The following is a 13,247-nucleotide window of genomic DNA, read 5'->3' on the forward strand; positions in this document are numbered from 1 at the left end:
TGCTGGCTCCCTTTAAGTCCCACCCTACCCTCCACTCCAACTGATGCTGGGAGAAGTAGATGTCCACATGCAAAAGAATGAAGCTGGACCCCTACCTCACATCATATGTTAAAATGAACTGAAAAAAAAAAAATCAATGACCTAAATGTAAGCACCAAAACCAAAAAACTCTTAAAAGAAAACATAGGGATAAACCTTCATGACTTTGGATTTGGCAACAAATTTTCAGATAAAATACCAAAAGCACAAGCAACAAACGGTAGATAAATTGGACTTCATCAAAATTAAAAATTTTTGTTCATCATAGAGTATTAACAAGAAAGTGAAAGACAACACACAGTACAGAAGAAAATATTTGCAAATCATAAATCTAATAAGGGTTTAATATCCAGAATATATAAAGAATTCCTACAACACAAAAACATTTCTCCAAAGAAGATATATAAATAGCCAATAATCACATAAATAGATGTTCAACATCATTAGACACTAAAAACCAAAAAACCAAACTCACTGCTCTCAACTTCTTTCTCTGACTCACATCAATGCCTCCTTGGGTTTCTCTATGGAACTAGATTGTCCAATCTTCCTTCCAAGGAGTGGCTGATGGGTTTGAACTACCAGCCCTCTGGTTAGCAGTCAAATCCCTTAGGCACTATGCCACCAGCACTCCTTCATTAGTCAACAGAGAAATGCAAATCAAAACCACAATGAGATACCATTTGTTGTTGTTGTTGTTATGTGCCCTCGAGTCGGACCGAACTCATAGTGACCCCTCCTTGGGTTTCCAAGCAGTATCATTATGGAAGGATGGTATAAATAAAGAAAAAATAAGGGTGGGTAAGGATGTTGAAAAATTGGAACCCTCATCCACTGCTGATGGGAATGTAAAATGGTGCAGCCACTGTGGAAAACAATTTGGCAGGTCCTCAAAAAGTTAAATGTAGAATTACTGTATGACCCAACCAAGTCCCAGAGAATTGAAAACAGGTACTCAAACAAATCTGGACAGGAATGTTCATAGCAGCACTACTCACAATAATCAAACAACTCAAGTGTCCATCAATGGATGAATAGATAAACAAATTGGGGTATAGCCATACAATGAAATATTACCTAGCTATAAAAAATAACAAAGTACTGATACATGCCACAACATAGATGAACTTCAAAAACATGCTAAGGGAAAGAAGCCAGACACAGAAGTTCACACATTGTATGATTCCATTTATATGAAATATCCAGAATAGAGACATCCATAGAAACAGAAAGCAGATTGGTGGTTGCCACGGAATAGGCTTGGGAGTGATGAAAATATTTTGGAATTAGATAAAGGTGGTAGATGCATAACATTATGAACATACTAAAGGCCACTGATTTGTACACCTTAAAATGGTTAATTTTATGTTAAATGAAATTTACCTCAATTTAAAAACTATAATAAAAATCTTGGCACAAACAGAAAGCAACAGACCTGAATTTTAAGTGCCCCAGATATTTTTGAGTTTTCTCTGTATACAGTCTCTAGAAAGCATGCTTTACCTTTTCACACTGCACCTCTTGTTGTTTTCTCCTCACAACTTTTTGTCTTTTCTCATTCTCTTCCTCTTCTCCATCTAAGACATTAATACATAAAAGTGCTTTTTAATTCCTAAGTCAATAAATGGAATGCTGTTTTCTCTAGCAATAGTCTGTAGATCCTACTATTTTGAAAGGGACCTGAAGCCTTATTAAAACAGATTCTATTTTTCAAATAACACAACATACAATACATGCAGCTAGATGAAATAAATCCAAAAGTAAAATCTGCAACAAAATCTCTATTCTGAAACAAAGATTCTCTAATGTATGTTAATATTGTGTGTAATAGTTTGGGCAAGGAGGCTTTAAGAATGACTCTAATGATATTTCCACATGCATATTTGTACATGCTGCAAATATATTCATGTATATAGTAAAGCAAACAGGGCAAAGTTATGAAAACTTCTTAGCCACAACCAAACACCTTGAGAGAATGAGTCACTGGGCCTGGGGATTCAGGACCACAGACAAGGGGGACATCAAGTTTAATTGGAACAACATAATCCACAAAGACAATGTTCTACATCCTCCTTTGGTGAGGTCTCAAAAGCTTGTGAGTGGCCATCTAAAGTGCCATCTAAGATGCTATTGGTCTCTACCCTTCCAGAGCAAAGAAGAGTTAAGGAAATCAAAGACAGAGGTAACGGTCCCAAGGACTAATGGACCATGCAAACCTCAGCCTCCACGACTCTGAAAACTAGATGGCACCCAGCTACCACTGCTGACCACTCTGAAAGCGAACACAATAGAAGGTCCTGGATAGAGTGGCAGAAAAATGTGGAACAAAACTCAAAATCATTAAAAAGACCAGGCTTACTGGTTCGATGAGACTATACCCCACAGTAGGAGCTATGGAGGGATAGTGCCTAAGGCATCTGACTGCTGCCAGAAGGCTGGCAGTTCAAACCCTCTAGCCACTCCTCAGAAGGAAGACTGGGCAATCTACTTCCATAAATATACCTCCTCAGGAAGCCAAGGTGGGGTTGCTATGAGTTGCAATGGACTTGACGGTAGTAAGTCTGGTTTTTGGAATAGCCCATAGTCACTCTTCAAGGATGAAACTGAACTAACCTTTGTGGCTCAACTTTCAGCCAAATAAAAGGCCTATAAGTTGGACAATAACACCATGGAGGTAAGCATTCTTCAGAACAATCAACTATTCAAGATCAAAAGGGCAGCATTTGCTCAGAGAGAAAGTTCAGAAGGCAGGAAAGGACAGGTGAAAAGGGTAACACAGGGAAGAAGTAGGCATTGCAATCAGTATCAGAAAACAAATTGTGTGTGATTTGTTGAATGGAAAACAAATTTGCCCTATACACTTTCCCTCAAATCACAATGAAAGTTTAAAAAAAAAGACTCTCATGGATTTCCTTCCATAGGCCCGAGAAGGCATCACCACCCGCTCCAGGCACAGCATGGACACGCATGATACACATGAAATGCAGAACATTACACTATGGCCACCAGAAGGGCTGTTCAGTTAGCCTTGGACAAGACAGGAGAAGCAACATGGACAGTCTGCAAAGGTGGGGTGCCTGGCAACTCCTATAACGACTGAACTAAAAATCAAGAGAAAGGATTTGTGCTGTACAGACCTTTCTGATTCTGGGTATAAAATTTTCATTTAGGTACATGGCTGCTTTCTTAAAACAATATTTAACAAGTAATTTTGTAATATAACAATAACATCCAAAATGGCTCACAAATACTAACAGTAAACTAGAAAGTGTATTCCCTTGAGGAATGATCCATCTTATAGGAAAATATATCCTTTGAATGGCCTGGCCCCTTATCAGGAGAATTCCATTCATTAAAAACTATCAAAAATTCAAAATCTTTAAAAAAAAAAAAAAAAACAGGCTTACTGGTCTGATAAGAGACTGGTGAAACCTTTGAGACTATGGCCCCTAGTCACCTTTTGGGCCTGGAATTGAACACACTCCCATGGCTTCCAGCCAAAGAACAGACAGGCAGGCCTACAAGGTGAACAATTTAAACCAGGTAGGTACACTTCCTAGAACCATCAATCACGGGAGATCAGAAAGGCAGCATTTACACAGGGAGATAGCTCAGAGGGCAGGAATACATAGGAAAGGACACAGGGAGAAAGTAGGAAGAGAGCTGCTACGTTATGGGGATCACAATCAATGTCATGAAACAAAACGTGTGTGAGCTGTTGTATGGAAAATGAATTTGCTCTGTAAAATTTCACCCAAGTAACAAATAAATAAATAAATAAAACTATCTCCATGGCGTAAGTACTAAGTTTATAAAGCAAAGAGTCGGGCAGTAAAGCACAACAGGAAATCAGAAGGCCAAGTTTGGACCACATAACTGATTTGTGGTATGCCCAGTGAGATTCAGGAATCTTGAGACTTTTTCCAAACTCTCAGTAAATGTAATTTTAAAATAAATCATTAATAGGGCATAATCCTCACTGATTGCTTCTGAACTTTTAATACACCTCGTTTTGCAAACCTTTTTACAAAATAAGGAATTAAAGTTTGGGATGAATCTGAAGACTTAAATGTTGATTATCTGGTGCCAGTAGGAAAGATATAAAGTATTATGAGCAATCTGATTTTTTTATTCACTCAAAGAAAAAAGTTCACTAAATGAGGCTCTATACACAGTCTTGTGTGTGTGTGTGTGTGTGCATGCTTTAGGTGCAAATTTATAAAGCAGAATTTGTTTTACATTTAACATTTCACGTACATTTGGTTTTACTCCCCAGTTACCAACCCTAACCCACTCTCTTCCTCTCCCTTCCCAGTAACACCCACCCCCCGGTACCCTTCTTGGTTATGTACTCCTGCCTGTCTAGCTTTTCCTCCATCTGACTGTTGTCACTCTGGTGCTCCATGGCCTATTGCTACAAGGGATGTATCTCCATAGAGTAGGTGGGTGCATCACTCTGGGTTGAGTGTTCTGCATGTAAGTCTTATTTACTGTTGGGCTGAGGGCCAGCACTTGGGAGTGAGTTTTATTCCATGGAGGATATGTATCCCAGGGCCATTGTCTTGGGGGTCCCACCAGTCTCCATCTGACAAGTGATTGTGGTCATTACTGTGTTTTTGGATTTTCCAAGTTTTTCCTCCCACTCTATCCAGGATCTCCAGTTTTGATCCCTTCCCAAGTGGTTGGCATTGGTAGCTGGGCACCATCTAATTCTTCTGGTCTCAAGGTCTATTATGTCTTAGGGCTGATTGTTTCCAAAGGCCCTTGGTTTTCTTCACTCTCTTCACTTCCAACACCTCTACACAGTCTTAATTATGATTATATATTAGTTGTATTCTTCAGTGGTGATTATGACTCAAAATTATCAACCCATAAATGCAACAAAATGACTTCCATTCCAACAACATAAATGTACAACTTAAAGTACAGAAACTGTGACGAGTGTATGTTTCCCTTATTTGTAAAACATGGAATACCTTTCCTAAGAGTTTAATGTATGCAGCAGATATCCCCCTTATATCAAAATATATGGAACACAAATTTTCTAATAATAAATTACAATGCTCTAGCTGAGTTCCATATGAGTAATTTCAAGTATGAGATCAAATATTAAAAAAAGAAGAAGAAATTCCAAAATCTGTGATTAGGAGACCCCCAAATATCCACAGTGTCTTTATGTTTGAGGCAAATGGTATAAAGTTTTAGGATTATGATTTTATTCATGTTTATTTAATCTGAAATGTCTATAAATTAAACACTGTACATTTTATTTTCTATTTTTTTACATAAATAAACAGCAAAACAAAACACAATGTACCAAATTCACTACTGCAAGCATCTTTCTAATAGCATATGAAAACATAGGCTTTAGTTTTAGGATTCTTCTTTTCTGGAATTAACTACAATATGGTTTAAAAAGGCTTCTAGAATTAACAAATTTTTGCTTATCAGAACAAAAAACATCTCTGAGTTTCTGTTAAAGGTGATGGGAATATTGGAAATCGGTATTAGTGATGATTGCATGGTATGATTAATGTAATCACTGAACTGTGCAAGTAAAAAATGTTGCAACAGCAAATGTTTTGTTATATATATTTTCTTACCACATGCACACATAAATCGCAATGATGAAGCTCTAATGCATGAACGGATACTATGAATCAGTTCTCCTAAGGAATGGTCTACTCTTTGAGCTACATCTACAAAGTCTTCTTCAAGAAACTGTATTAAAGATACATGAAAACAATTAGTCCAAGCAACCGGTACACCATGTGATCCTCATACTATATGACTATGAGACTAGGAGAAGTAGATGGTACCTGGCTACCACTGTCAACCACTCGAAGGGGGATCTATGTAGGAGATACTGGATACAATGGGAGAACAAGGTGGAACAAAACTCAAAATCATTTAAAAAAGGGGGGGGGGCAGGTTTGCTGGTCTGATAGAGCCTGATGGAACCACTGAGACTATGGCCCCTAGCTGCCCTTCAGGTCTGGAATTGAACCCACTCCTGTGGCTTCCAGCCAAACAAAAGACAGGCATATGAGCTGAACATTTCCATTAGGTAAATACATTCCTTGGAGAGAACAATCATGGGAGAATAGAATAGCTGTGTATGCACAGGGAGACAGCTCGGGGGCAGGAGTGCATGGGAGGGAAGGACACAGGGAAGAGGTAACCATGGAGAGGAAGTGGGTGGGGAACTGCTGCATTGTGGGAAATTGTAGTCAATGTCATGAGACAAAGTATGTGTGAGCTGCTGTATGGAAACTGAATTTGCTCTGTAAACTTTCATCCAAATCACAATTTTAAAAAAAAGTAAGAAATTGTATTTATTTAGGAGCAATCTAAATATTCATCAAGAGTAGCAAAAAATGGTAAAAGGAATCATAATAACCTATAGCCATTAAAAAACAGCTCACAGGAAAAGATACAACAGAGGAAAGTGATTTGGAATACTGAAAACGGGGAAAAATCTAGTTATAAAACAACCCCAAACTTGTAAAATAAAAAAGACTGGAAGAATATTTCAATAAAAATTAAGAAATATAAAATCAAGAATAAGCACGATTTCTAAAAATTAAGAGCACGTAACTATGCAAAAGAGATACTTCAATAAAACTTCTAAAATGTAATGAAAAATAAACAGAGTAATAGCTTTTAGAGATTAATGGTCGATTCATTTAACATTTGTAGAATAGTTTATAAATGATAGGTGCCAAACAGCAGTTAAATTGCACAAATACAATTAAATTTTAAGTTTATAATATACCAATTTAGAAAAAATATATACAAGAAAAATGTAAAATTTCTCACAAAAATGTTGGGATTTATAATCCATTAAAAATAATTATGACTAAAGTTATAATTGATCACCCTTACCTTGAAATTTACACATCCCAAATGATGGTAAGCTGTTTATTACTGTGCAAAGTTCTAAACAAATACATTTAAGTATAAAAGGGTAGCATAAAGAACACACTTTACCTTTCAGATAAACTTGGGGATATTTAAATGAGTTCAGCCATGAGGTAGTCACAGAAATGATTAAAGTAAGAAGAGCAAGCAGTAAGAAAATCCGGCCACACAGCAAAATGAGATCTTTAATTCCTTATAAAGGGGAAAAAAAAAATTACAATTAAACAATATTCAAAACACTTTTCTTGATACTGATAAGTGATATGTGCTAGAAAAGTTGTTTTATGCAACAGTGGTATGATCTTTGATCTTTTCATATAATATTCTTTGTGTGATAAAATTCATCAGGGCTGTCACAGCCAAAACAAGTTTCCAGAAAATAAAGCATTCACTACATGCAAAACATCTTCTATTTTGAGAATATAGGGAGAATTCGAGTGATTGGTGACATTAACTATTATGACTATCAATAATTAATAACTTCTGGTTTCCCTTCTACCCAGAGAAGAGTATAAAATAACTTACAATTGGATATTAAATTGTGACAGTAGCATATTTTCAAACTCTAGTTCTATATAGTTTCCACTGAAGCATCAAATTCTTATTTCTCATAGTTAAACTGTTCAACTCTATTGTTGAGTAGAGTACTTCTCTATTTCTCAACATTAATTTTGTCATTTGTAAATAAAAGTACTATTTACATGTTTGCCTGGAAAAAGTAAAAAGTCATTTTTTGGTCTTGTATCATAATATTTTAAGAGCCCAGATTTAAATTACATCAGTAAATATGTATGGAGTACCTACTTAGTATAATACCATTTGCTAAATGGTGGGGAGGAAAGATATAAAGTTGGGGAAAAAATGGTTTCTACCCTCCAGGGGTTTTTAGTTTTGTTTTTTTTATTTTAAAAGTTACATGGCAGAGGGACAAAGAAACCATCTTAGTAACGTTATCAGAAGCCATTAGTCAGTCAATTAACTAAAGATTAAAGAAGGAATTATAGAAACTTGTATATACAGACTTAAGATATTTTTAACTGAAAACAAATATATATGTTCACCTAAAAACAAACAAACAAAAAAAAAACCTACAACGATTTAAAGTTGTTTAGATACAATTTTTTTTTTTTTTTTACATCAAACCCCCTCCAACTTTTAACAGCCTTAACTATTAGTTCAGGTATTCCTCAATACAATGTGTAATAGTATCTAAACAAAAGCTCACTGTCATGGAGTTGGATCTGACTCATGGTGACCCCTCCTTGGGTTTCCAAGGCAGTATCACTACAGAAATAGATTGCCCAACCTTCCTTGCGAGGAGTGGCTGGTGGGTTTGAATCGCCAGCCTTCTGGTTAGCAGTCATGTGCCTTAGGCACTATGCTACCAGAGCTCCTCTTTAGTCTCTAGAATACTGGTATTTAGAGAAACCACTGAGTTGCAGGATTTAAGTTCTGTAATATAAAAATTAGAACATAATAAAGTTACTACGAATTGCACTTGCAGCTGTCTGGGTTTTGTTTGTACGTCTCGTGTACTATGTAAGTAGTACGGACTACACATTAGCATGGACTACATTACTAATATGTACTACATACAATTGCATTAGGAGTATGTAGTGCATACAATATTGCAACAGGTAATTTGCTAACATTCCTACATGTTCACTCACAGATGTTCAAAGATCAGATTTATAAAGATACTAATAATAAAAGGCAATAATAAGAAAAACTAAAAGAAAAAATTAGACTATATCTGAATTAACAATCTAGTCAGAACAGAACTGCTTTTTGTTCTAATAAAGCACTGAATTTGGCAAATGTCACATGACAGCATAAATTAGGAACTACATTTTTGGGTATATCTTTCAAGTAAAATATTTTTAAATGAAGCTAGCTTGCTTGCTTACTTGCTTGCTTATTTGTTTGTTTGTTTGTTTCTTTGTTTCTTTGTTTATACATACATACATACATACATACATACACTCAAGGGCCCATAAGGAGAGAACTTTAAAAAAACAACAAGTATAAGGACATAGCAGAAAAAGATAGGGATCATTTTTCTATTAAGTCTGAAAACATGGCCAGGGTGAATGGACATTTTCTGTGAGTTGCCTGAGAGTTCTAATATTCTTGCTGAGAGTATAAGTATCTGCTTGAACTATTTCTTCTAGAAGGATCAGCACAAGGCTGGTCCCATGAGATGGAGGGTAAAGATAACTCAAATGTCCAACTTTTCCAAACTGCTGTGCCACTCTATCATCTCTAACATCAACTCCTCCTCCTCGCCTCAATATTCTCCCTCCTGTCTTAGGGTTCCATATTTCACTGTAATGTCTCACAGACCTCAAACTGCCAAGGAAATGGCTCATGTAGTGGTGGAGACTGGGAGGCTGGCAAGTCCCAAGTCCATGGGTAGATCTGGAGGATTCTCTCCACTCATAATGAGACAGGCAGGGAATCAGGCTAGTCAGGTCAAACAGGCCCCTGACTCAATACTCTTGAAATTTAGAGTCCTTTAATTTGCAGCCACTTTATCTCGCCCAAGCAGCTGGCTTGCCAACTGATCAGTTCTCTGATGGCAGTGGCCAGAATTATGTGGTGGTCTGCACGTAAGCTTAAATTTCAAGAGTATTGAGTCAAGTCAAGGGGTAAGATGGTGACCAAATGAATGCAGGACCAGATCAAAAAGAGCAAATTTTCCAAGAATATTCACATGTATACCCTCAAGGAAACTAAGGGTGTGACTTGAGTCACATCCTCTAGCAAGGTAAGACTCAAGATACATCCCACCCTAAACAGGCATAAACCAAAAACCAGAGATCAGAATTTATAATACATTACAAAATGGAGGACTATGGCTAGAAGGGCCTTATTAAGCAATTCACTGCACTACAGTGTCTATCTGGAAGTCCCGATCCACGTATAACTACCTTTGCTTCCAGCTATTGCACTAGAGTGTAAGATTTGTGAAACTGATTTATATATAGTTACTGAATATTTAGGAGCTCTGGTAGCATAGTGCCTAAGGCACTTGACTGCTAACCAGAAGGCTGGTGGTTCAAACCCACCAGCCACTCCTCAGAAGGAAGGTTGGGCAAACTACTTCCGTAGTGATACTGCCTGGGAAACCCAAGGAGGGGTCGCTATGAGTCGGGTCTGACTGGACGGCACATAACAACAACAACTGAATATTTGGAGAAATCCATATCAAGAAACCAAAGGAAACTCTTGCCAGGTCACAACACACAATAGATAGTTAATTAAGTGGAAATACAGGAGCCACATGGGCACTCTGCCCAGTTATATTTTCTAGAATTTATGGCTTAATTTTATTAAATAAGACACTGTGATAGGCTCTAAACCAAAAAAACCAAACCCACTGCCGTCAAGTCAATTCCGACACATAGTAACCCCTCCTTGGGTTTTCAAGGCGGTATCTCTACAGAAGTAGATTGCCCGATCTTCCTTCCGAGGAGTGGCTGGTGGCTTTGAACCATCAGCCTTCTGGTTAGCAGTCAAATGCCTTGGGCCCTATACTACCAGAGCTCCTCTTTCACTAAAGTAAAGCTAAATAAGAACCATATGCATCTGTTCCCACTTAACTACAAATTCATAGGTTCTGGGAATACAAAAATAAATTAGATGTGCTTTCTGCCCTCAAGTCTATCTCCCTAGGGTCAGAGCTGATCATGAGAGTGGCTATCTTCTCCACCCCACAGTAACTATCTTCTCCTTGATTGTTGTTGTTGGGTACCAGCCAGTTGATTCCAACTCATTGAGATCCCGTGGGACAGAGCAGAACTGCCCCATAGGGTTTTCTTGGCTGTAATCTTTACAGAGGCAGATCATCAGTTCTCCCACAGAGCCACTGAGTGGATTCGAACCACCAACCTTTAGGTCAGTAGCCAGCACTTCACAATTGCACCACCAGGGCACCTTTCTCCTTGATTAGTGACTCAAATATTAGTGAGAAGTAGAGAAGATTCTAGATGAGCAGAGGAAGTGTGGAGGTGGTGCTATAAAGGTCAGGGATCAGGTAAATTTTGAAATAGGTGAATGTGTTAAAAGCTTGCAAGCAGCCATCTAGAAGCAACAATGGGTCTCTCCTCATCCAGAGCAAAGAAGAATGAAGAAAAACAAACAAGCATAGAAACAATTAGGCCAAGGGACTAGTAGACCACATGTTCCTCAGCTTATATAGCTATGCAACCAGAAGAACTAGATGGTGCCTGGCTACTACTGTCAACCACTCAAAGGGGTATCTGTGCAGGAGATCCTGGATAGAGTGGGAGCACAATGTAGAACAAAACTCAAAATCATTAAAAAAAAAAAAAAAAAAGACCAGGTTTGCTGGTATAAGTTTGATAGAGCCTGGTGAGACCCCTGAGACTATGGCCCCTAGTTACCTTTCAGGTCTGGAACTGAACTCACTCCTGTGGCTTCCAGCCAAACAGTAGACAGGCATATGGGGTGAATATTTACATCAGGTAGATACACTACTTAGAGCACAGAACAGAATGGCAGTGTTCACACAGGAAGACAGCTGCAGGGGAGGGTGGGCTGGAGTGCAGCAGAGGGAAAGATACAGGCAAGAGGTAATTACAGGGAGGAAGTGGAAAGAGCTATTACATTGTGAGGAATTGCAGTCAGTGTCATGAAACAAAATGTGTACGAACTGCTGTATGGAAAATGAATTTGCTCTGTAAATTTTCACCCAAATCACAATAAAAATTAAAAATAAATAAATAAGTAGGTGAATGTGAATTTAACATCTCCTTATCTCATTTTGATAAAGGTCTTGTTAGATTCCAATATAGCTTGAGTGAGCAGGAGGCTTCTGGTGGGTCTTTTGTAGATTTTTTTTTAAAAAAAGGATTTTAATTTCCTATTTAAAGCAACATTCTGGGCTCCTGATAATTCCAAGGGGAGGAGCAAAGGGGAAGAAAGAGAGGAAATATATAAATCTGTTTCATCATGGTCTTTTAATAGGGGAAAAGAGACCTCAGATTCAAACAGGTTCAACAGAGCCACTTTTATTAAGCTTTAGACAGGACAAAGACTATCATCCAGGATGAGAGAAACCATCAGCATGTATGTGGCGCAGAAAGCTGAATGGCATTCCCAGAGTCATGGCCATGGAGCTAATTACATATGATAGAAAAAAAAAGAATCAATACAAAATCATGATTGGTGGCAGATCAACTTATCCCATTGTAGGTGGGACTATAGAAGCAGGGAAAAGAACAAGATTGGGAACTGAAGATAGAAAAGGGTTCCAGGATTGGTTCTGAACTCTGACTACCTGGCTAGGTGGTGGTACAGACAGGCTGTGACTCATGACCAGGCAGCCTGAATCTTAGCTACAAGGTGCTTCAAAAAAGGAAAAAAAAAACCCAAACTCACTGCCTTCCAGTAGATTGGACTCATAGCAACCTCTCCTTGGGTTTCCGAGGTGCTGTCTCTACAGAAGTAGATTGCCCAATCTTGCTTCCCAGGAGTGGCTGGTGGGTTTGAACCCAACCTTCTGGTTAGCAGTCAAATGCCTTAGGCACTACACCACCAGGACTCCAACAAGGTGGCTACCAAACAACAAGATCCCAACCTTAATTTAAATTAGAAAAGGATACCTCAGGCAAGTTCCCTAGTTCTTTGTGTGAGCATAATCTACTTTTAACCACATTATTCCTGAAGGCAAACAACCAAGGACTCAACTTTAGGGTGTAGCTATCCCCCAGAACCCTCCTGTAGGGGGAGCTCTACTCCACCCTCTAGGGTATGGCAGACCAAAGGTGAGGGCTTTCCTCCACGAAACAGTAGTCCCACTGCAAGGGTTTCTCATGAGGTCCTTGGCATGACAAATGAAACAAGCCCTGGGTTTGTCTTAGAACTTGCCGATGTATAGGCACAGTGTTCGTTTAAGGGTCAGAAAGAACCTAAATGGCATGTGAAACTTATGTCAAACCTCAAAAATGTAAGAGTTAGGGCTCCTACTACAGCCTTCCACAAACTCAAGTGCTTTAGAATTTAAACTCTAATAAACTCTAATACACCTTAGAACTTTGTTTAATGAGACAAGTAAACTGATCACTAAATGTCCAAAACAACTCCAGTTCTCCATAGTCTCATAATATTCTTTCAATTTTCTCCTTATTAATGGCATCACTGTGAGTCAATCTGAAGCCAGAGTTCTAGCAGCCTCCAGGAAAATCTTTAACCAGAAACCTTTTAGTGTCAGTAGTGCTAACAGAACTTTTGTAATTCTAAACACTCCTTAGGGCCTTTATCTG

At 38.1% G+C, this 13,247-nt stretch overlaps 1 protein-coding gene across 1 annotated transcript in view; it reads right to left on the reverse strand.

Annotated features, from left to right (window-relative positions):
- Positions 1–13,247, reverse strand: part of UBXN8 (UBX domain protein 8) — a 40,954-nt gene that overhangs the window by 25,339 nt on the left and 2,368 nt on the right. Inside the window, exons 2-3 of the mRNA XM_042781198.1 lie at positions 7,030–7,152; positions 1,543–1,616 (exon numbers count right to left, since the gene is read on the reverse strand). Coding sequence (XP_042637132.1) covers positions 1,543–1,616; positions 7,030–7,152 — 197 coding nt within the window. The remainder of the gene's footprint in view (positions 1–1,542; positions 1,617–7,029; positions 7,153–13,247) is intronic.

The sequence above is a fragment of the Orycteropus afer genome, unplaced genomic scaffold (assembly GCF_000298275.1).
Source record: "Orycteropus afer afer isolate SDZICR_OR568_19922 unplaced genomic scaffold, OryAfe1.0 scaffold00095, whole genome shotgun sequence".
In the NCBI taxonomy this organism is placed as follows: domain Eukaryota; kingdom Metazoa; phylum Chordata; class Mammalia; order Tubulidentata; family Orycteropodidae; genus Orycteropus; species Orycteropus afer.